General features: G+C 40.1%; 1 protein-coding gene across 3 annotated transcripts in view; it reads left to right on the top strand.

Annotated features, from left to right (window-relative positions):
- Positions 1-25,355, top strand: part of LOC150079342 (lanC-like protein 2) — a 168,410-nt gene that overhangs the window by 63,786 nt on the left and 79,269 nt on the right. For all 3 annotated transcript variants that reach the window (XM_090382537.1, XM_090382538.1, XM_090382539.1), the window contains one exon: positions 98-245. In XM_090382537.1, coding sequence (XP_090238663.1) covers positions 98-245 — 148 coding nt within the window. The remainder of the gene's footprint in view (positions 1-97; positions 246-25,355) is intronic.

Here is a 25,355-nt window from a genome sequence, read left to right as displayed (position 1 = left end):
TAATCAAATCTATGTTTTTCTTTTGTTTAGTTCTCAATAGACTTTGTTGCATCGCCTAATGTTATGAGGTGTTTTTTATTTTTATTTTTTTATTCAGTCTAGAAAAATTGTACAAAGAAGTCATGGATCTAAATTCTGATCTTCCTGATGAATTGTTGTATGGGCGTGTTGGATACCTATTTGCCCTTCAGTTTATTCAGAAGTATATGGGTAAAGCAGCAATAAATGAGGACATCATAAATAAGGTATAATTCTAAGTTACATTGAATAAAAGTTAAGCAAGTAATAAAAAAAATACTCTTGTGTGGTTTTTGTATACAGGGTGTAATCAAAATGTTCAGGGACTAAACTAATATTTGGGTAATGATGAAGCTTACTAGCTATTCAGGTGCCTCCGTAGCCAGGTGGGAAGGAGCAGCAGTGCGTAGCACACGCTTCTTGATTAGACCGGGGTTTGAGCCCGTGACCACCAAATACGGAGGATGCGGAAAGGTCAGGGAATGACCACCGCATATCCCAGTGCAATAAGGCCTTAGCTGCTAATGCTCCTAAAAAAAAAACCCAAATAACAATAACTAGCTATTCAGACAGATATCCTTTGAAATAATCTTCTTGATACTATACACAGATTTCATTGCTTATGAAACTTCTGGAAGCATTTCTGATAGCCTTTTGAAATTACTAATAGTTCTTGGGTTGTGTTCTGAATAAATTCTTCAGTGTTGCAAATCTGTGACTTTTCAGGAGGATTTTAAGCTTCAGAAAAAAAACTGCAGGCGACTAAATTTGGTGGCTATGACAGATGGAGAACACAGTAATGGAGTGCTTCACAAAAAATTCTTGAACGGAAAGTGCCAATCATGGCATTATTTCCCTGGAGCTCACTTTTCTGAGGGTTTTCTCCAATATCAGCATTATGCAGTTGCTGTAGAACTGTTTTGTTGAATTCCTGGTTTACTGTTTGACCATCGTGGCCAAATTCAAATAAACAATGTCCTATAAAAAAAAAAATATGATAAGCATGATTTTTACATGAGACTGCCTTGCTTTTTTGGGTCTTGGAGAAGAGAGGGTCTTCCATTGAGCTTCAGGGCTCTTTGTTTTCAAATCATAGCCATACTCCCATGATTCTTCACTAGTAATGATAGCAGAAACAAAGTGTGGGTCAGCAAAAGCATGCAAGAACTTGCTGCTCTCGGCAATCATCAGGGAGAATGCAAAGCACAAACTTGGATGACATATGTTGCAATCACAAATCTTGTGCTAAAATTGATTGGCAATATAAGAAATACTAATTTCACTAGCAATACTATAATAATTAATGATAAACACCAGCCAAGAAATTAAACTGAAAATTTACTATACAATGAAATAATATACAATGAAATGTGATGCAAATAAAAATAAAAACACTGATTAAATTATAGTTACAATATAATTTAAAATTTAAAATATAGTTAAAAGCAATAAAATTAATTAAAATAAACTAGGTTAAAAGCGATAAAACAACGAAACCTGGAGCTTTCGGAGAACTGCCGTCTCCTTCTTCAACAGCATGCTACTAGTGCTAAGACACATCCTTAAGTAGCCGGTCCATGGCACTCATGCACGTGATCATCAGACACATGATCTAAATTCTCCATGCGCGTATCGGAAATGGAAGTGGCTCGGGAGCATGTCAAACAGAAACGGTCATCCCTTCTGAAGACAACTGCCTCAAACAGGGGGTGTAAACGGATCCCCCTGTCCCTATTAATAGTATTGTGACTGGATGAACCGATTCGCAAGCTCTCGAGCCACTTGCGTTCCCAAAATCCATGGGCGTGGTCAGTAATGACCGCATCTTCAGGGGAGATCCGATGCTGCTTTTCCCAGAAATGCTCTGCCACAGCAGACCTCGCATAGTTAGCAGTCTTGATAGCGGGCGTGTGTTCCCCAGACGGTCCTTTAAACGTCGCCCCGTTTCCCCCCACATAACACTCCTCACAATCCGGGCACTTAATCTCGTAGACCACATTGCTAGTATGGTCCTGGGCTACGGGATCTTTAACTTGGGATATCACTGTGTGCAACCTCCGACCTGGAAGTTGCACACAGCGAGTCTGGCACTCCCGCAATGCCCATACAATACGTTCTGAAAGGCCCGGATAGTAAGGAATGTATGCAGTAGCCACAGGGGCAGGCCACTCCCTACGATTGGACTCAACCCTATGAATATATTTGTCCAAGACCCTCTGGGGGTATCCACATTTCCTGAGGTCTGCCGTGACTTTGCAAATTTCTATTTCCTTTTCTTCAGGGGTACTACAGTGGGTCCCCACCCTATTCAACAATGCCCTGGCTACACTCTTCTTATGATGACAAGCCTGTGCTGAGCTATAATGAACAAATTGGCCATGGCACATAGGCTTTCTATAGATCGTTGTTTTTAATCTAGATCCATCTCTGCTCACCAAGACATCCAGAAACGGGAGGGACCCAGCTTCTTCCACCTCCGAGGTAAATTGTATAAATGTGGAAAAGCTGTTGAGCAAATTGAGCATCTCATCTTCCTTTCCCTTTTTTAAAATAGTGAAGGTATCGTCCACATATCTCCTCCACTCGCGCATGGGGAAATTCAACTGATGAAAAACCCTAGTTTCCAGTTCCTCCATTGCCAAATTGGCCACAATGGCACTGATGGGGGAACCCATGGCTGTGCCATGGACCTGCTTATACATAACTTTTTGAAACACCATGGTAGTGCTTGTGAGGCAAAATTCAACACCTTTACAAATATCATCAATGCTTAGTAAAGATCTAGCACTAAAGCAATCATCCCGTTCCAAGGCCGATCTTACACAATGCACCTCATGTTCAATGGGGATACATGTGAACAAGGATACCACATCAAACGAAATCATGAGTTCGTCTTCACCTATAGATTGGCATCTTATAAAGTTCACAAATTCCTTGCTGTTCCTGATTACTAAACAGGAGCGTCCCACTATAGGAGAGATGACTCCAGCTAAAAATCCAGATAAAGCATAAGTGGGACTACCCACAAATGATACTATAGGTCTCAACGGAATGCCCACCTTGTGCGTCTTTGGGAGGCCATAAAACCGAGGTAATCGACAACCTGAGGCATGAAGAGACCAATAAACTTCTTTGGTTATTTTACCAGCCTTATGCCATCCCTGTATAATGTTGTTGACTTGTCTCTCCAAACCAGCTAACGGATTTCGATGGGTAACTTTATATATGTTGCTGTCCTGTAAAAGATCCAGAGCTTTTGCACAATAATCATCCTTATTCAGTACCACTGTGGATCTGCCTTTGTCTGCAGGTAACATTATGATATCCACATCTTTTCTGAGTTGTCTTAATGCTCTTTCATGTTTATGACTGAGATTAGAATGTGCTGTCCTGGTCTGACTCAAAATAGCCGCAACCCTAACCCGTATCTCATCAGCTTGGGTAACAGGTAACTTGTTGATGGCTTTTTCCACTCCCATAGCTATCTCTGCAATGGGAGGTCTGGCAGTTCACTAGCAATGTTGTTTTTGTTGTTTGTTATTTGGTTTTCAGGAGCATTAGCAACTAAGACCATATTGCTCCGGCGATATGCGGTGGTCATTCCCTGACCTTTTCGCATCCTCCGTATTTGGTGGGCATGGGCTCGAACCCCGGTCTAATCAAGAAGTGTGTGCTACGCACTGCTGCTCCTGCCTGCCTGGCTACAGAGGTGCCTTAGCAGCATTGCAGATAATTAAGTATCAGTGATTTTTTTAATGTAAACCCCAAACACGAGAGGTATTAGGACCTATAGTACTTAGTACCATGCTTGGGTTGGAGGTTGAGAAGACGAAAGAAGATATTTGTTGACATTGGAATTGAACTTCTGTAGACTGTAATTTTCAGGAAATTACGTATGAAGGAAGGTTGTTCCAGAAAACGGCAGTTGAATGAATAAATGAAGAAGATGAAAAGTTGGTTCTGTGATTTTGAAATTGGACAGCAAATGGATGTTGTCTGGTCTCAGCACGTGTTTGGACTGTTTTGAAAGAGAGAGCGGGAATTATAGAAGCCAATTCAGAAGAACAGTGCCCATGGAAGTATCTGCAGAAGAGGCATGCAGCAAAAACAGTACGTCTATGAGACAGCGAGTGAAGAGACTCTGTTAGTGATGAATCATTAATTAACCTAACTGCCCTCTTCTGAACTGAATCAAGAAGCCTGAGAGAGGTTTTGGGGGCACCACCCCAGATGAACAATATTCCATGACAGGGCGGATTTGCGATTTATACAGAGTGAGCAGCTGTTTGGAAGAAAAGTAACGCCGAGAGCGAAAAAGAAAACCAAGTTTTTTAGATGCAGAGGAAGCAATATTTCTAATGTGCTTGTGCCAAGAGAGATTAGAAGTCAGGGTAATCCCCAAAAGAGATATATCATTTTGCCTAGAAATCAGAGTGTCACTAAAGATAAGCACGGGAGCAGAAGAATCCTTTTTGCTAGATATAAGACAAGACAGTTTTAGAAGGGTTGAAATCAACTAAGTTGTCTTTACCCCACTGAAGAATTACCTGAAGATTGGCATTTAAGGAATTGGTAGCAGATTTTCAAGAAGTTGAAGCTGATTGAGCAGGGCAAGGTTTCTCAAAATGGAAAGTGGAATGCAATGTGCTATCATCGGCAAAACTATGGATAGGATTTCTGGTCAATGGAAGAAGGTTATTAATATACAAGAGGAAAAGAGTGGGAGAAAGAACTGAACCTTGGGGGACACCGGCATTAGTGGAGAAGTTAGAAGATAGAGAGCCATCACCCTCAGTGAGCGATCAGAGACAAAACTGGATAACCAATTACTAAAAACAGTTGACAAACCATAAGATGGAAGCTTGTTTAGAAGACCTTTATGCCAAACACGATCTAAAGCCTTTGAGATGTCAAGAGCAACTACTTGTGCTTCACTGAACCTTTCCATTGAATTAGTCCATAAATGGGTAACATAAGCCAGAATATCACCAGTGGATTGACACTGACGGAATCCATACTGGCGATCGTTGATCAGACGAAAGGTTTCTAGGTAGTTTAAGAGTTGGCAGTTAATTGATTTCTCCATTACTTTAGAAAAAGTAGAAGTAATTGCAATGGGACGATAATTGGATGGGAGGGATTTGTCACCCTTTTTAGGAACTGGCTGGATATGAGCAAATTTCCAAGCAGAAGGAAAAACACCTTTGGAATCAAAAAGTGAAAAAAGGCGGCAAAGAATAGGAGTAAGTTCAGGAGCACAGGTTTTGAGAACAAGTGAAGAAATACCATCGGGACTTGGAGCTTTCTTAGCATCAAGATTCGTAAAAATCCTTCTGACAGAAGACCACAGGAGGCATTGAATGGAGTGTTTTGGGAATGGTGGGAGGTGTTTTACCAATATCATTAATACATGAGTTGGAAAAAAAATGGGATGCTAGCAGGTCAGCTTTATTCTTGGCTGAAGTGACAACAGAACCATCTGGTTTGGACAGAGGTGGGAGCAGAGATGGGAAAAAGTTGCGGCCAATAGCTTTGGCAAGAGACAAGAATGTTCGACTACCATTAGGGCAAGAAGCAAGTTTTCTACTCTTAGCCTGTTCAAACACTAGTTTGGACTGATTAATAACTGCTTTACAATTGTTGCAAGCTTTGGTGTAGGCAGAAAATGAAACTGAAGAATTAGAAACAAGCCAATTACAATATGCAACATTCTTCTCTTGAACAGCCTTAGCACATTTATTTGAAAACCAAGGTTTAGATAAAGGACGAGATTTTAAAATGGAGTGTGGGATAAAGGATTCCATTCCTGCAAGAATAATTTCACTGACATGATCTGAGCAAACGTTGACATCAGAACTTTTGAAACAGTAATCCGACCAAGGAAAAGAAGAAAAGAAATCTCGCAGGTCATCCCATTTTGCATTCTTGTAATGCCAAACAACACGAGGTTAGGAATAGCCATGAGATAAAGGCTCCATTGAGAAGAGACAATCACCAAGTTGTGATCTGAAGTGCCTAAAGAACTTCTCACTTCGACCGTGTACTTAGAAGGGTTATTTGTGAGAAAAAGATCAAGCGTGTTGGCTGTATGATTAGGATTGTCCAGTATTCTTGTAGGTAAATGACCAATCTGTGCAAGGTCATTAGTAATTGCAAACGCCTCAGCATCTCGACCAGCTGGGTCGGTGTGACTTGAAAACGGAAGCCAGCTGGAGTTGTGAACGTTAAAATCACCAAGGAAAATTACCTCACTGTTAGGAAAGTTGGACTGGAGAAAGTTAAGTGCAAAGAGAGTAAGTCAAAGAGCTCCAAGTGATTAGTGGAGTTGGGAGAACGCTAGAGACAACAGATGAATTTGACAGAATGAGGTAGAGAGATTTTAAGCCAGAGAAGATCAAAGAGAGGAGATTCCAAATTGCCAAGTCTCTGACAGGGAATATCAGAACGGACGTATGCTAAAATACCACCTTTGAGGTGAAAGGAATCATACAGCGAATAATTTGGGCATCAAAATGAGCAGTAGTTGAATCAACAGATAACTTAGATTCTGTCAGAAACGTACATGGGTTTGGCAGACTGCAGGTGTAAATGGTCATCGTTGAGATTAGAATTGAGACTACGTATATTTGTGAAATGAATTAGGAAGTGCTTTCGAGGTTGAGATCTTTTTACAGATAAGCTTGCTCTATTAGTTTGACAATTCATGGTGTATTCAATAGTAAGAAAAAGTGGGTGGGACATGCTGTATGAAGTAATGAAATTTTTGGATATGGCACACACATGGTAAGAATATGCCCAGATCCTTGACACAACGTGGCTTCGACAATGCACCCCGCATACATACTACTCAGACTCCTTCCAGTCACTATCTGGCAGAGTAGAGGTAGCAAGACTATACACTAGCTGATCCGGAAGCCTCCTAGAGTTACCAATAGGTTCATTCCTGTGTACTAACTAGCGGCCGGCCTGCGAACACTGTTTTAGAGCTGTACCCTCGAAGTGTAAGGAATATTGGATCTCGCCACGGTGTTCATCATAACCTCAAAAGTCATCAATCATACTGCATGATGGAAGAGAAACAAGGGACAAGGTATTCTTGTATTGATTGCGGCCTCCAGGGTTACCCCTATATACCGCTGTAGCATCTGTAGGTTATTTATAGCCGGCAAGTGTGTGTAAGTGTGTGTGTGTGTGTGTAAGTATATATGTGTGTTGTGATGGTTGTTGTTTGCCGGCCCTGGAGTCTTAGCAGCCGGGAGGCAGGGAGCAAGCTACCTGCGTCCCGACTCCCGTCCCTAGCCACGTGGAGGCGCTCCAGGAACTATCTAAATTACACTTAGTGGGATTCCAACAAGTGGAATCCCGGTTATAGTAAATAATGAATAGGGAGGATAAAGTAGGAGAAAAGAAAGTAGAAGAAGAAATGAGAGCAAAACACTCTCTCAGGAAAAAGAAGAAACAGGAAAAAATGGAAGAGAAACAGAAGGGTTGACCGGAACTTAGCTCTAGAGACTAAACATGAGTTCCACCACTTCAAGCTTCCAATAAGTAAAGTGGTGGTATTGCACCGGTTGATGAGAGTCATCTACCACCTAGTACTGCCTGGTAACATAGAGGGGCAGCATTCCTCCATGTGGTGTGGGCACCACACCTCGATCCCTACTTATGTTGGTTCACACCTGGTTGGTCACCCACCATGTACTTGTGCATGGAGGTTATACCCAGGATTACTAACAGTGTCCCACCATCGTGAAGGTGCAAGCAGAGGGTTTGGCTGTCACAGACCGTCCGGACTTCGCCGAAATTGGATCCACTTGACTTGAGTGTCACCCGAATATCAGTTCCATCAGCATTTTAGACTCCCAGGTAGCAAGTACAGCATGTCTGGCATATCTGAGAGAATGTCTGTGACAACCTCAAGGACCAAATGTCTGATCATATCACGAACACGAGTGATGAAAGGCGGCTAACAACACTAGCATCTTTTCTAAGAGCTGTATTTAATATTTTGTGGATTTCTGTGGCTTTTTTTTTGTTTTTTTTTTTTGTTATTTGATCAAATTTGCTTCCCAGTAAAATTGCTCATTTTAGAATGAAATGAAAACAAAAAATACCTATTTAATGCATTTATTGTGACTGACTCTGTATGAATGAGCAAGTCATGATTTACTATTTCTAAGTGAATATTTTGAATTTTGAATTTAGCTAGAGATTTTGTAGGTTACTAATTAAATATATACAGAAACTTTGTATCGTTCAGAACTTTTAATTGTGGTAAATACATAGCTCTAAAGTTCAAATCATGTAGGTTGGAGTTAGTATGATAATTTTCTTATTATCAAATTAATTAATTAATAATGTTAATTAATTTAACATTGTGATCATTATGGTATAGCGTAATGTATATCTCGATTTCAATAGCTTAAGGTATAACATAAAACTATATAGTATAATGCATATTACTGCATTTAGGAAACTGTTAGTTTAGTGTAGTATTGACAATAAATCAATTAATGCTATTAATTTTCATTTTTAATCAATTAAATTGTATTTAAATGGCAGTCATGTCCCAGACTAGATCAGCAAAGCAACAGGCACAAAGTAGCTGAAGTGCTGGGCTTAGGGAAGAACCGAAGGGAGAGATTCTCCAACACATCACAGTCTAAAAAAGTGTGCATCTTGTGAAATGGGGTGCCTCCGTAGCCAGGTGGGCAGGAGCAGCAGTGCATAGCACACTTCTTGATTAGACCGGGGTTCAAGCCCGTGACCACCAGATACGGAGGATACGTAAAGGTCAGTGAATTACCACCGCATATCCACGGAGCAATATGGCCTTAGTTGTTAATGCTCCTAAAAATCAAATAACAAACAATAACATCATGTGAAATGTTTGCAGACCTTTCTGGCACAGGACCTTATCTAGCCAAGGAGGATGTCTTTGTGTGTGCTGGTGCAGAGTGTGAAGATATTAGGTGTCAACTGAACATTCTGATAGGTGTTTATGAGCGTTTGAAGAATAGTGTAGATCCCCCCCCCCCCAAAGGAATTAAAATGGAGGGCCCAACTCAGTGGCAGAGCTCACTCTTGTGCAACAGGCAACACAATGGCAATCTTCAAGGGCAGAATGCGCTGATCCCACAGGGGCTAGATATTGTTGGTGATTCGATTGTCAGAGAAACTAGAGATATATTTTGCAAAAATTATAGGATAAGCGTAATAGCACCAGGGTACGTCTTCCTGGGGGCAAAAGTTGCTGACCTTGTAGGGCAGATATCATCTTATAAGGCAACAAAAGGTGATGTTGTTGTACACGTTGACACTAATGACATTAAGAGTAGGAGATCTATGGACATGCTTAACAAGTATAGGTCAATAATGAAAAAAAGTTGCAAGCTAGGGTTAAATTTGAAAATATCTACAATTCTGCCCAGACACAATAGGAGGGAGTATATGATGAGCCTTGTCAATCATTTTGGCCCTGAAGAGATTGCACAAAGCTCATGGGGTAGAATTTTTCTCAGCATAGTCTGTGCTTGTTAAAAGGAGAGATTGTTTTTACAGAAATGGGATACACTTAAATAGAAAGAGAGTAAGAATATTTGCTAATGCTATTGAGGCAGTGTTAGGTGGGAAAACTGCTAGCTTGGGAAGATTCACAAACTAATAGATTAACAGTAGCCACAAGCAGAGGTGAAAGTGATTCTAGCACTGCTTCTATCCAGATGAGCAGCAGCCTGGAAAGCAGATGTCTGGGGATATCAAGAACTGCTGGGAGTCATCATGGAACAAGTAAATACATGGGCTGTGTTAAGATAACTAAGAGTAAGAACAGGTGCATGTATACTTCCATGCACCTGTGTGTGAGTGGTAATCAATGGACATTGCTCTTTGTGGACTAATGTTATTCGTGGAGCCCCCCCCAAGGGTTTGATGTTGGGCCCGTTGTTGTTTTCTATATTTATCAGTGATATAGATGAAAGTATATTAGACTTAATGTCCATGTTTGCAGACTACACGAAGTGGCAGGGTTGTTAATGACAGTATGCTACTGCAATAGGATCTAGAAAAGTTGGATAGATGGGCTGAGAGGTGGCAATTGAAGTTTTACATTGACAAATGCAAAGTACGGCATGCGGGTAGCAGTAACCCCAGAGTGACAGTACCAACTGTGCAGTACAACACTCAGGGTAGTGGAGAATGAAAAAGACCTGGGGTAATTTTCTGCAGACAGGCTGCCAGAGCAGCTCATGGGATCTTTTCAATGATATACTGGAATTTTGCTAGCAGGGATAAGTAGGTGATTATTCCTTTGTATAAGGCAGTGGTCAGGCCACACCTTAACTACTGCATACAGGTCTGGAGGCCTCATTTTAAGAAGGCTGTTGAGCTGCTGAAACAAGTACAGAGAAGGGCAGTGAGATTGGTGAGTGGAACAAAAGGTTGCTCTTACCAAGAAAGAATTAAGGTCTGCAAATTGCAATGTCTTGAGGCTAAGCACCCCTGCAAGGTGATCTGATTGAGTTGTATAAGGCCTTGAATGGTTTAAGCAAGCTCAATGCTGATGGGATTCTTCCTTTTGCTTAGATTATGCACCTGAGGGGGCATAAATTCAAATTGACGAAAGACAGTTGTAGGATAGATGTGTGGAAATTTGCCTTTAGCCAGTGGGTGGTTTATTGCTGGAACAAACTTCTATCAGTCGTTGTGGAAGTTGATAGCTTAAATAAATTCAAGGAAGAACTGGACAAGCATTTGGAGTGAATGGATGGGTGAAATGGGAAGGTTTTTTTTGGCTGATGCTGTATAAGCTTGCTTTGTTGTATCATATGCCTCTACTAATGCTTAGTGAGTCAGGGAACATGTTGTGATGTCTTAACTTACAGTTTCAAGAATCAGATCAGTCCTTGACTTTTTTTTGTCATACTTTGTATGTGAAACAGTTTGCCCTGAGGAGATATCCATAGCTTTCTGTATGTTGTGTGTATGGGCGCCTCCGTAGCCAGGTGGGAAGGAGCAGCAGTGCATAGCACATGCTTCTTGATTAGACCGGGGTTCGAGCCCGTCACCACCAAATACGGAGGATACGGAAAGGTCAGGGAATGACCATCGCAGAGCAATATGGCCTTAGTTGCTAATGCTCCTAAAAACCAAATAACAAACAAACAAACTGTATGTTGTGTTTTGCTTCCTTAAAATGTACTTACCATTTTGTATTGTCTTTATGAAATAATTTATTTCATAAATTTAATAAATAAAAGCTAATCACACAGATAAATTGGCAAAAAATAGGCACCCAATACTTCCAACTCAACAAGTTACCAGTCTGTTCTTTGATTACCTATACATAGATGGATTTTGACACTTACTGTCTAAAAATTGGAAAAACCCAAAAACCAGCAAGCACCAGCTCCAATGATTTCCAATTTAAAGACTACATTCTAAGTTATTAATATTTTAATATTGGCAAGAAATTAAATTCAAGAATAAAATTATACAAATTATTTCTAGAAAACCTGACATATGGCTCCCCTTTATAATGAGAAAATGTGTCCCCAAAATAAACAAATTGACTGCAGCTACTCTGTGCAAAGTATTTGCAAAGTTTTGCAAATAGTATCATTGGTAAGTCTTTCTTGGTAAGTATACCCTTTTGCTCCCCCCTCACTAATCTCATTTCTCTTCTCTGCATCAATTCCAACAGATCCATATCCTTCCTAAAACAGACAGAATTCAGAATCCCTCCTTTCCATAAATTGGAAATGCTTTGCAATATTTCCAGTTTGGCCTGCAGTTCAGCCATTTTTCCCTAAGTATCAATCAAATCAAATAAAATATAAACACCATTGAATGGGTCCAGAAATTTAAGACCCATCATGGGCTGTCTTTCAAAAGAATGTGTGGAAAAAGTGCAGCTGTTGACACCAAAGCTATGTAGAAATGGAAGGAGAATCATTTAATAAACGTTTTGTTGATATGTGACCAGAATGACATCTTCAGTGCTGAATAAACTGAACTTTTTTTTAAGTTGCTCTCCATTAAAATGCTTATATTTAAAGGTGAGAAATGTAGTGTTGGAAAAAAAAAAAAAGGCAAACAGTAGGTTACCATTCTTCCAGCAGCAAATATACCTGGTGCAGAAAAGCTTCTTTCTTGATCTTTAGGAAAGTCTAGGAGCCTCAGTGCTTTAAAGGTTTGAAGACAGTCAGAAATGACTATGTATGAAACAAACCAAAAAGGCTTAGATGTCATCAAAAATGTGTGAAGAGTGGATCAGAGACTGGTCACAAGATGAACAGTGAGAATAAAAAAAATTGCTGTTGGTGGGAAACCCTATATCCCTTACTACCAATGAGTAGCCTACATGCAATCACTGTTCAGTACCTGTCACCTGATATATCAGTTCTTCAGCCATTTGATCAAGGTGTAATCCAGTGCTTTGAAGAAAAACTACTGAAGAATGCTATTAAACAAAATTGTGCTGTCTTGAAAACAAAACCCAATGTGAATTCAACATGTTGCAGGTGATGTATTAATGTGATTCAGCATGGGATGAGGTTGATGAAAAGTGATCACCAACCGCTTCAAACATGCTGGATTTGTCAAATTGAATGATGCAACAAATGAAGCTTCACATGCTTTTTTGTATATTAATTGCAAGGAAAGATCAAATAATACTGAAGAAATAAATCAGAGAGTCTTAAATCAAAGAAGAAGTAAAGAGAGTCAGAGAGTATCAGAGAGTCTTATAATGGGAGATTTTAATTTCCCAGATATTGACTGGAATTTGGGGGCTGGTCACTCACACACTAGCAAGGCTTTTGTGGATTTATTGGATGATTGTTTTCTACATCAGCATGTTCGGGAGGCAACTAGAGGGAGGAATACTCTTGATTTGATCATCAGCAGTGATTCTTCATGCATTAAGAATCTGCAGATAAATGAACCACTAGGTGGCAGTGATCACAGTGTGCTGAAGTGGGACTTACTCAAAGAGGTAACTACCATTAGGGGTAAAGGGAAGGGTTATTGCTTTCGTAAAGGCGACTACGATGGACTGAGACAGTATTTAAATTCTATACAGTGGGACCAACTGATGATGTTACCAACAGCAAATGCAAAATGGGAAGCATTCAAAGAACTTATCTTGGAAGCTACTAGGCTTTACATACCAACTAAGAAATATTGTTCAAGGTTTAGGCCTAAGTGGATGTCAGATGAACTAATGAGACATATGGCAGAGAAGAAAAATGCATGGGATACATACAAATTAACACATGACACAGAAGCCTATGATAGATACAAGTTGATCTGTAATCAAGTTACAAAGGAGGTTAGGCAGGCGAAGGCAGATTACAAGAAATCTTTGGCAAGAGATGCAAAGAAAAACAGCAAAGAGTTCTTTACTTATGTAAACTCTAGAAGGAAGGGGATGAATCAGATTGGTCCACTTGATATCGATGGGTCAACTGTTGATGATCCTGCTCAGGTAGCTAACAAACTAAATGAATATTTTAGCATTAGCATTAGTAGAGGTATTTGATGCAAGAAAGCAAGCTTATGCAGCATCAGCCAAAAAAAAAAAAAAAAAAAAACCACTTCCACTTCACCCCTCTGTTCTTTAAAATACCTGTCCAGCTGAGCCTTAAACTTATTTAGGCTATCAACCTCTACCATAAGGGATGGAAGTCTGTTCCACCAACCAACCACCTGCTGGCTAAAGGCAAATTTCCGCACATCTATCCTACATCTGTCTTTCCTCAATTTGAATTTATGCCCTCTCAGGTGATTTTTCTGAGCTAGAGGAATAATCCCATCAGCATTGAGCATGCTTAAACCATTCAAGGCTTTATACACCTCTATCAGATCACCTCTCTGGTGCCTTGTCTCCAGACACTGTAATTTGCAAAACTTAAGCCTTTCTTTGTAAGAGCACCCCTTTGTTCCATACACTAATCTTGTTGCCCTTCTCTGTACTCGTTCCAGCAGCTCTACATCCTTCTTGAAATGAGGCCTCCAGACCTGTATACAGTACTCTAGGTGTGGCCTGACCATCGCCTTATACAATGGAATAATCACCTCCTTATCCCTGCTGGAAAAATTCCTGTATATCATTGACAATACTCCATGAGCTACTCTTGCAGCCCGTCTGCACTGCTCAGAGAACTTCATATCTGCCTGCACAACCACCCCCATGTCCCTTTCATTCTCTACCACTGTCAGTGTAGTACCACAGAGTTGATACATTGCTCTGGGGTTGCTGTTTCCCATGTGTAGTACTTTACATTTGTCAATGTTAAACTTCATTTGCCACCTATCAGCCCATCTGCTCAACCTTTCCAGATGCATCGACATTCACACACGAGGAGTTATTTAGCGAGGGGAAAGCCAGAGGTGTATTCAACTGTAGCAGTAAGCTAGAGAATCTTGTAATAACTGAGAGTAAAGTGGAGGAGAAACTGTTGAAGATAAACACAAGAAAGGCACTCGGGGTGGATGGGATCTATCCAGTTATATTAAAGGAGGCAACAAAGGAAGTAAGCAAACCCTTAGCCATAATTATGAGAGTTTCCTTGGACTCAGGGGAGGTACCCATGGACTGGAGATGTGCAAATGTGACCCCAATTCACAAAGGAGGATCAAAGGCTGGCACAAGTAATTATAGACCTGTGAGTTTAACTTCTGTTCCAGGAAAATTAATGGAGGCTCTAGTTAAAGAAGCACTGCAGGATCATTTAGACAAGACTTCAGTTATAGCTCGGACACAGCATGGTTTTGTTAAGGGGAAGTCTTGCCTAACCAATTTGATTGGATACTATGATGCAGTCACAAAGGAACTGTATGCAGGGAATAACTTTGATATTATATACTTGGATCTTAGAAAGGCTTTTGATACTGTTACACATGGAAGACTGCTGCACAAATTGGAGCAGTGTGACATTGGAGGCAAATTGCTGCTGTGGATAAAGGGGTGGCTGAGGGGGAGAAGACAGAGAGTGGTAATCAATGGACACTGCTCGTCGTGGACTAATGTTATTAGTGGAGTCCCTCAGGGCTCAGTGTTGGGTCCATTATTGTTTTCTGTATTCATAAATGATATTGAGGATGGTATATCAAGCTTAATGTCAAAGTTTGCAGACGATACAAAGGTAGGCAGGGTTGTCAAGGACACTACTGACACTATGCTGCTGCAACAAGATCTGGAAAGGTTCAGCAGATGGGCTGAGAGGTGGCAAATGAAGTTTAACATTGACAAATGTAAAGTATTACACATGGGAAACAGCAACCCCACAGAGCAACGTATCAGCTCTGTGGTACTACACTGACAGTGGTAGAGAATGAAAGGGACCTGGGGGTGGTTGTGCAGGCAGATATGAAGTTCTCTGAGCAGTGCAGACGGGCTGCTAGAGTAGCTCATGGTGTATTGTCAGTGATATATAGGAATTTTTCCAGCAGGGATAAGGAGGTGATTATTCCCTTGTATAAGGCAATGGTCAGGCCACACCTAAAGTACTGTATACAGGTCTGGAGGCCTCATTTCAAGAAGGATGTAGAGCTGCTGGAACGAGTACAGAGAAGGGCAACAAGATTAGTGAATGGAACAAAGGGGGTGCTCTTACGAAGAAAGGCTTAAGTTTTGCAAATTACAGTGTCTGGAGACTAGGCGCCAGCGAGATGATCTGATAGAGGTGTATAAAGCCTTGAATGGTTTGAGCATGCTCAATGCTGATGGGATTCTTCCTCTCGCTCAGAATAATCACCTAAGAAGGCATAAATTCAAATTGAGGAAAGTCAGATGTAGGATAGACGTGCGGAAATTTGCCTTTAGCCAGCGGGTGGTTGATTGGTGGAACAGACGTCCATCCCTTGTCGTGGAAGTTGATAGCCTAAATAAGTTTAAGGCTCAACTGGACAGGTATTTTGAATGAACAGAGGGGTGAAGTGGAAGTGGTTTTTTTTTTTTTTTTTTTTTGTCTGATGCTGCATAAGCTTACTTTCTTGCATCAAATGCCTCTACTAATGCTAAATGCTAATGCTAATGCTAAATTTTTGAGGACGTGTGTTATTGCTTGAACTTAGAGGGAAAATGTGTTTTGAAGACTAAGCCAAAGTGGATACTGACATCACGTGTTTCAGGATGTGCTTGGCACATGAATGAAGAGAAATTTGTTGCTGACATAATGGAACCTGAAACTTGTAGTGATGAAGAGGAGGAATCTACTGTGGTTGAGCAAGAAGTTTCATTGGAGGATGCTCATCAAGGATTAGAACTTGTACATTGTTTTTCTTATATAATATCAGTGTAAATACACCATAGTTTACCCATAAGTTTAACTATATACATAGTGTAATGGCATCGTTTGGATTTTATCTCATATTGTAGCTACTTTCACAATGAGATACCAGGTAATTCAGTACTTCAAACGCTTTTCTAGTAGAGGAGACTAGTGTTATTTATTCTTAGTGGGCACCACCACCCAGACTAAATGCTCAAGGCATAATACTTCAAAATATTATCATTATCTTCACCATTTGGCAACTCTCATATTGTGGAATTAACTTCACAACCGTGATGGCATGTCTGCATTAACAGGGTACCTGCCCACTCACTGATGAGTAAAGCTCCGAAACGCATCATTGTGAAGGTAGCCACAATATGAAATAAAATCTAAATGATGCCTTTACACTACGTATGTAGTTAAACCTATGGGTAAACTATGGTGTATTTACACCAATATTATATAGTTAATTTCAACCCATAAAATATTATGCCTTGAGCATGTATTCTTCAAAATTGTTTTTCTTAAAAAGATCTAGAACTCCAAGAGGAACTATCCACTCCAAAATGATCAAATAACTGATATAAAGTGCCTACAAGGACTCCCACTCCAAAGTGATCCTCCTGAGAGCTACTAGCATTACCTCAGAATCATAGATGATGTTGGTAGAAAAGATAAGAAAAAAAAAATTTAAATATCAATATTATGTTATACAGCCTAACTGTAAAAGTGAATTAATTGCTGTCATGCACCTTAATAATTCTCTTAAAACATACTTTGCCACCGAAACAGCATATTTTGACAGATTGTTTTAAAAGTCTCAAATGAAATCCCATCTTTGATCAGACCAAGAAAGCAAGTGTATGAGCTTTATGCAGCATCAGCCAAAAAAAAAAAAAAATCACACCATTGCCTCCAAATGCCTGTCCAGTTCCTCCTTAAATTTATTCAACCTATCAACTTCCACAACGACAGATGGAAGTTTGTTCCAGCAATTAACCACCCGCTGGCTAAAGGCAAATTTCCGCACATCTATTCTACATCTGTCTTTTCTTAATTTGAATTTATGCCCCCTTAGGTTCGTAATCTGAACAAGTGGAAGGATCCCATCAGAATTCAGCGTGCTCAACCCATTCAAGGCCTTATATACCTCAATCATATCACCGCGCAGGTGCCTAGTCTCCAGCCACTGCAATTTGCAGAACTTAAGCCTCTCTTGGTAAGAGGACCCCTTCATTCCCCTCACCAATCTTGTTGCCCTTCTCTGTACACGCTCAAGTAAATCTACATCCTTCCTAAAATGAGGCCTCCAGACCTGTACGCAGTACTCAAGGCGTGGCCTGACCATTGCCTTATACAGAGGGATAATCACCTCCTTTTCCCTGCTAGCAAAATTCCTATATATCATTGACAAAACCCCATGACCTGCCCTGGCAGCCTGTCTGCATTGCTCAGAAAACTTCATATCTGACTGCACAATTACTCCCAGGTCTTTTTCATTTTCTACCACCTTAAGTGTAGTATCACACAGTTGGTACGTTTCTCTGGGGTTACTTCTACCCATATGCAGTACTTTGCATTTGTCAAGGTTAAACTTCAGTTGCCACTTCTTAGCCCATCTGCCCAAATTGGTCCCGGGTGCCAAGCGTATTTCGAGGCCAAGCGATATTCTGGTGATATATAGAGCGCTCTTCTAAAGTGATTGAAGTTATTTCCTCTTAAGTTCCTACGTTTCTACCAAAAGCCTTTCTTTTATAACTAGTTCTATACTTGAAAACCACAAGTTAGAACACAGAAAGGAAACACACCTTTCTTTTTCCTATATTTTTTGTTCTATTAACCAACTAACACTTCAACCGCTTGGCCTCCGAGCGGCACTGCTCCTGCCTCCCCGTGGCGGGGCCGGTAATCTGGGGGAAAAGTTATCCCCCCAGGGCTAAAAGGAGCAACGATGGATAAAAATGAATATCCACCTCTAGAGCCTTCAAACTCAAGGCTAGACAAACCAAATGATGAAGACGTGAACCAACCGAAAAGGCTCCGAAGAGAAGTTCAGTGCAATGAAATGCCAAACTTTCTGGTGATACACTCTCTCTCCAACCAACCTGTCGGCAAATTATCACCATTCGTCATCCAAAGATTTCTGGAATCGATTGCTGGAACACCAAAAATGGTTAAACGACTGCAATCCGGAGACCTATTAATTGAAACAGCCAACTCCAAACATTCCGAGTGGCTGCTCAAAACAACGACATTCGGTGGCCTGCCAGTATCTATTACTCCACACAACACCTTAAATTCCTCGAAAGGCGTTATAACCGAATGGGACCTACTTACAATATCAGAAGAGGAATTAGTTCAAGAACTGAGTAATCAAAAAGTAACCAACGCCAAACGCATAATGACTAAAAAAGATGGAAATCTCGTCCCAACTAGGTCAATCATTTTAACCTTCAGTACCCCAGATTTGCCATCCTCAGTAAAAGCTGGCTATTTAAACTGCCGAATTCGGGCTTATATTCCTAATCCCATTCGTTGTTTTAAATGCCAAAAATATGGACATTCCCAACAAGCATGCAGAGGAGAAGCTATTTGTCCTATTTGTGGTTCCAAGGAACATACACAAGCAGACTGTTCAGCAACAAGTCCCATTTGCCCCAACTGCAAAGAAAGTCACCCAGCATTTTCAAAATCCTGTGAAATGTGGAAAACAGGGAAGAAAATTCAAAAATATAAAATTGAACACAAAGTCACATACTCTGAGGCATGCAGACAGGTTATGTTGACCATGCCCAGTCGTTCATATGCGTCTCACACTAGAAGCTTTATTTCAACAGCAGTACAAACAGATGTATCAATACCCCCCAGCACATCTATGGCTAATTGGGTTAAAAATACATTATCTAATTCAGGAAAAGACACACATCAAACTAAAACCAGTGAGTCGACCAACACTCCAATCAGCATCCCAACTGATACTCGGACACTCTCGCATGATAAAGAAAAATTAAAAACTACCAAAGAAAACAAGAAACCTGAATCATCCACCAATAGTATGGAAGTAGACGTACACTCAGATCTTGAAGAACCCATACTAGAACTCCATGCAAATGACACTATGGATACTGGGCGCCCTAGCTTCCCAAAAAAAGACCGGAAAAAGTGCTCAAACAAAAAACAGTCTGATGAATCATCCTCAACTAAACCTAAATGAACCACAGTATCTTACAATGGAATTGCAGAGGTTTTCGTTGCAACACTGACGATATTAAATACCTAATTAACCGATTTTCTCCAGCTGCCTTCTGTCTACAGGAAACTTACCTGACCTCACAAATTTCTCCTTCGATAAAGAACTATTGCCTTTATCGAAGAGATCGAAATACCGCTAATGCTGCCCATGGTGGTGTAGCAATCCTAGTAAACTCGAAGATCCCAACTAGACATATCACACTCCAAACTAAAATTGAAGCTGTTGCTGTTCGCATAACTCTCCATAATGCAATAACACTTGTCTCAATCTACCTACCACCAAACCATATTTACTCTTTAAAAGATCTTGAAGACCTCTTTATACAGATACCTCCACCTCTCTGTATATTAGGGGACTTTAACGGGCACCACCCATTATGGGGCTCTCCTAAATTGGATAGACGGGGCCGATTAATTGAAAGTTTTTTAGAGGCACTAAATTTCAGTATACTCAATACTGGTGCACCGACACACGTACAGCTCCCAGCAGGACACACTTCGGCAATAGATCTCTCGATTTGTTCACCAGTACTAGTCCCAACCATAGAGTGGTATGTAATAAATGATCCCATGGGCAGTGACCACTTCCCAATAGTATGCAACTTTCTGAAAGCAAAGACTCCATCAATTCCACCCTGCAGAAAGTGGAAATTTGTCCGAGCAGACTGGGCAAAATTTCAATCATCAATCGATCTTGATGAAGAAAAAATCCGCCTCCAACATATTGATGAAGTGACAGAATACATCACGTCGCATCTTCTAAATGTGGCTAAGAACACAATACCACTATCAAATCCTCCGGGCCGAAAGCATCATAATTACTGGTGGAATGACAAATGCACCACAGCAAAGAGAGAAAAAAATAAAGCCTGGAATTTGTTTCGGCAATGTCCGAGCACAGTGAATCTCATTAATTACAAGAAATTAAGGGCAAAAGCACGCTTCATACAAAAGCAAGCAAAGAAAGAATCCTGGATCCGTTTTGCCTCAAGTTTTCACAGAAATACTGATTCCAAAATAATATTGAAAAAAATTAGACAGCTGTCTGGTAAGTTTCCTACCATACCTTCTCCAATTCTCTCTTGGAATGGGAAAGATCTCTCTAATCCAGTAGATATAGCTAATGCTTTGGGCAATACTTTTGCCGAAATCTCAGCAGCAACAGCCTATCCTACCTCATTCCAAAGAATTAAAAACACTGAAGAAAAACATGGTATTCACTTCAAAACTGCCCGTCTTCTCCCATATAACAAACCTCTGCAATATTCTGAACTTTTACATGTCATTAAAACCGCCCGAAATGGTGCTGCCCGGCCAGATGGGATTTATTATATCATGCTACAACATCTTGATGACAAAGCTTTGCGTTGCCTCCTGGTCTTTTACAATCGCATTTTTTTAGAAAATGTTTTTCCAGCTACTTGGCATCACTCTACAGTTTTGGCTTTCCTGAAACCTGGAAAAGATCCATCCAACCCCAATAGCTATAGACCAATATCTCTCTCAAGCTGCCTCAGCAAAATTCTTGAGAAAATTATCCACAGAAGACTTGTCTGGATTATTGAGTCGGAACAGCTAATGAGCCATAACCAATATGGCTTCCGTCAAAACAGGTCATGCTTAGATCTTATGGTCAAGGCTGAATTTGCCATCCGTAATGCTTTTGTCAAACGTGAACATCTAGTAATGGTTTCAATAGACATAGAGAAGGCTTTTGATACCACCTGGCGGTATGGTATACTTAGTGATCTTTACCTTCTCGGACTACGAGGCAGCCTTCCTATATTTATTCAGAACTTCTTACATACTAGATCATTTCAAGTTCAATACCAACATGCCCTTTCCACAACTTTCATCCAGGAAGAAGGTGTTCCACAGGGATCAGTACTGAGTGCCACTCTTTTTGCTCTGAGAATAGATTCTATCACTAAGCAGCTTCCAAATACAGTTGAGACTTACCTTTATGCAGATGACCTTTCGATCTCCTGTCATTCTCAAAACATGAGGTCTATTGAAAGACAGCTTCAGATAGCACTTAATAAAATCCAACAATGGGCGAGCCTCAATGGTTATCGGCTCTCACAGCAGAAAACAGTTGCCATCCACTTCTGTAGACAACGCAAACTTCATCCAGATCCCGAACTTCAAATTTCTAACATCGTTGTCCCAGTCACCAGCAACATCAGATTTCTTGGATTAATCCTAGACAACAAGTTAAATTTCCTAGATCATATTAAAAATGTACGGACCTCATGTCTAAAGAAGTTAAACATACTCAGAGCTTTATCTGCCCAAACGTGGGGTGCAGATCGTACCTCGCTTCTTCGTTTATACAGGGCATTAATCAGATCCCCTCTCGATTATGGTGCTCCAATCTATGATTCTGCCAGAAAGAGCGCATTACGCTGGCTTGATCCAATTCAGCACAGTGCTTTGAGAATTGCAACTGGTGCATTCAGAACGTCGCCAGCACATAGTCTCTACATTGATGCTCATGAGCCCCCACTAACTTTACGCAGGAAAACACTGTTACTCAAATATGCTGTCAAGATACAAAGTTGTGCCTCTCATCCCGTTCAGTCATACCTTTTCAACCCACCATTAGAAATCCTATACAGAAACAAACCTAGTATAGTAAAGCCAGCTGGTCTTCGCCTTCTTGAATTGGTGCAAGTTTGGAATATTTCCATCCATTCCGTAAAGCAGGTGGCAACTTATACTCAGCCACCATGGGCATCTCCTCCTCTTCCAACCTGTGACACTTACCTCTGTCAATGGAGAAAGAATACTTTGCAAGCATCAAATGTCAACCAAATTCATGCAGTTCACACTCAAAGATATACTGATTTCTCTCCAATTTATACAGATGGCTCTAAATCTAATTCAAATGTTGGAGCAGCTGCAGTGTTTCCGTATACAACTGTATCAGTTTCCCTTCCATCAGAATTTATTATATTTTCTGCTGAATTATATGCAATTAAACTAGCTTTAGAAAATCTCTATTCTGACAGTTCCTTAAAATCAGTTATTTACACTGATTCACTCAGCTCAATCATGTCATTATGTAATTCCTCAGATAAAGTTCACCCTGTTCTTGATGAAATCAGAAGCTTATTACTGCAAATTAAAGAACGCAACCAACTGGTCACTTTTTGCTGGATTCCAGCCCATTCCGGTATTTTAGACAATGAACTGGCTGATAAAGCTGCAAAAAACCCAACTACATTTGATTTAACCAATATCCCTGTTCCAGCATCAGATTATGCACTAACCGTTCATGCTGCTTGCCTATCACAGTGGACAGCACTCTGGCACTCTCAGACTAATAATAAACTCTTTCAGTTTAAACGTGATCCAAAAATTTGGCGCTCCAGTATCCGTACATCGAGACAAGAAGAAGTAGTCCTTTCAAGGGCAAGAATAGGACATACACATCTGACCCACCTTCATTTACTCACAGGAGATGATCCACCACAATGTACACATTGTTCTAATAATTTGACTGTAAAACATATTCTTATTGACTGCCCCTATTATAAACAAGCCAGAACTTCATCCTTGATATCATTGGTTAACCTTCATAAACCAGTAACTCTTGAAAATCTCATTGGTGATAAGGCAAATATTTCTGAATTTTTTGACTTTCTCCGGCAAACTGGGCTTTTCAATTATTTCTGATTTCAGATTTTCTTTTGATCTAGGGAAAACTCATGTTTTAATATAATAAGTGAATAGGCACATTATAGCCTTAGCAGCTTATGTGCCATTAAGCCTCCAGAACAACAACAACAACAACTGCCCAAATTATCTAGATCTTGTTGTAGTAGCACACTGCCATTACTGTCATTAACAACCCTGCCAACCTTTGTATCATCTGCAAACTTCGACATTAAGCCTGATATACCTTCATCAATATCATTGATAAATATACAAAACAACAGTGGACCTAACACCGAACCCTGTGGGACTCCACTAATAACATTAGTCCACGAAGAGCAGCACCCACTGATTACCACCCTCTGTCTTCTCCCACTTAACCATCCTTTAATCCATTGTAGCAACTTACCCTTAATACCGTTCTGCTCCAATTTGTACAATAGTCTTCCATGCGCAACAGTGTCAAAAGCTTTCCTGAAATCCAAATATATGATATCAAAATTATTTTTTGCATCCAGTTCCTTTGTAACCACATCATAATATCCTATCAAATTTGTCAGACAAGACTTTCCCTTAACAAACCCATGCTGTGTCTGAATTATTGCTGCAGTCTTGTCTAGATGATCCTGCAATGCATCTTTAACCAGTGACTCCATTATTTTACCCGGAACATGTGCTGTTGTGTGTAGTAATTACTGTACATATGTGCCGTTGTGCGTAATAATTACTGTACATATGTGCCGTTGTGTGTAGTAATTACTGTACATATGTAATTTATGAATTATTCGTACTACACTTACAATCAATGCAGAATGTATAATCTGCATTTTCTTGTTTAATAACAAAACTATTACCAATTTTATGAAGTACAGTCAGTCCTCGTATAACACGTGTTTACACTACACGAATTCGATCATACACGATTTATAAATAGGGGAATGATATCTTATATAACACGAACCGAATTCGCGTATGCATGATTCGCCTTTGTGTTTACAAGAAATGGCAGTCGAACGCGGAATCGCCCCAACTGAACACAACACGATAGGAATGAAGAGAAGATTCTGAAAATGTATTTATGTGTTTTATATCAGTGAAGGGGAAACACATTTCACCATAATAACGTAAAAACCAACACAATTCCAGCTATCAGTATAATCGCAAATGCAATTAGATCGAGTTTACTACCAGTTTATAACAGATTCCACTAGCAGAAACGCAACTGGAAATTGTTTTTATTGTTTTATGGTAGCAACCCCTAGAAATGTGCTTTAGTAAAATGTGAAGTGTTAATAGTGTATCTCTGCCTTTACGGTGTTGTTTATTCAGTTGCTGCACGCATGCAGCTTTGTTTATGTGTATCAAGCGTACCTCCTCGTTTTGTAATTGTGCTTTATTCCCTAAAAATGAGTAAAATACTTAAAAGATGTGAAAAGGAAGTGTCCTGGTGAAGACACTGCAGATTCAGAGAGAAAAAGAAAAGCAATATCAATAAACAGAGGCGGACGGGGTCAAAAATTCTTACCCGGGAAAATTTTGTAGTGGCTTCATACTAGCGTTTATGGCCAAAATCACACCGGCCTCCGGCCCACCGGGGTTTTTTTTTTCGTGGTAAGGCTTATGGCCAGTCCGCCTCTGTCGATAGAGAAAAAATATGAAATTGTGAAATGCTTTGAGCGAAATGAAAGACCATGTGATATTGCACTTGCTACAGACCTAAATGAGGCAATCCCGAGAATTACAAAGAATGCAGAGAAAATAAAAACAACTTTTATAGCAGGAACAACTCAAAGTGTAATTTAAATTCATTAGATTAAGACACAAAGAATTGGAAGAGATGGAACCGCTGTCATCTGTTTGGATAGAAAATCAAACAAAAATCAAGTTTGCTTACGATAGAAGCAAAAGCATTAGCAATATTTTATTATGTAATAGTTGTAATAAAATACATAAGTATTTTATTACGATTATTTATTGTGTTTTGTAATGTTTTGGTTACAAATGTGTGTTCAATCTTGGGTGGCCGGCACTTAACCCTATTTTTCCCATAGGGCCTATTGTTTATATTGCACGATTTTGCATTGCACGAGGGTATCTAGGAACACAACTATCATGCTATACAAGGACTGACTGTATTGATATAATGTACTC

Source organism: Mastigoproctus giganteus, chromosome 10 (assembly GCF_048544385.1).
Source record: "Mastigoproctus giganteus isolate SK-2022 chromosome 10, ASM4854438v1, whole genome shotgun sequence".
NCBI classification, from domain to species: Eukaryota; Metazoa; Arthropoda; class Arachnida; order Uropygi; family Thelyphonidae; genus Mastigoproctus; species Mastigoproctus giganteus.
This window is presented reverse-complemented; position numbering and strand designations above follow the sequence as displayed.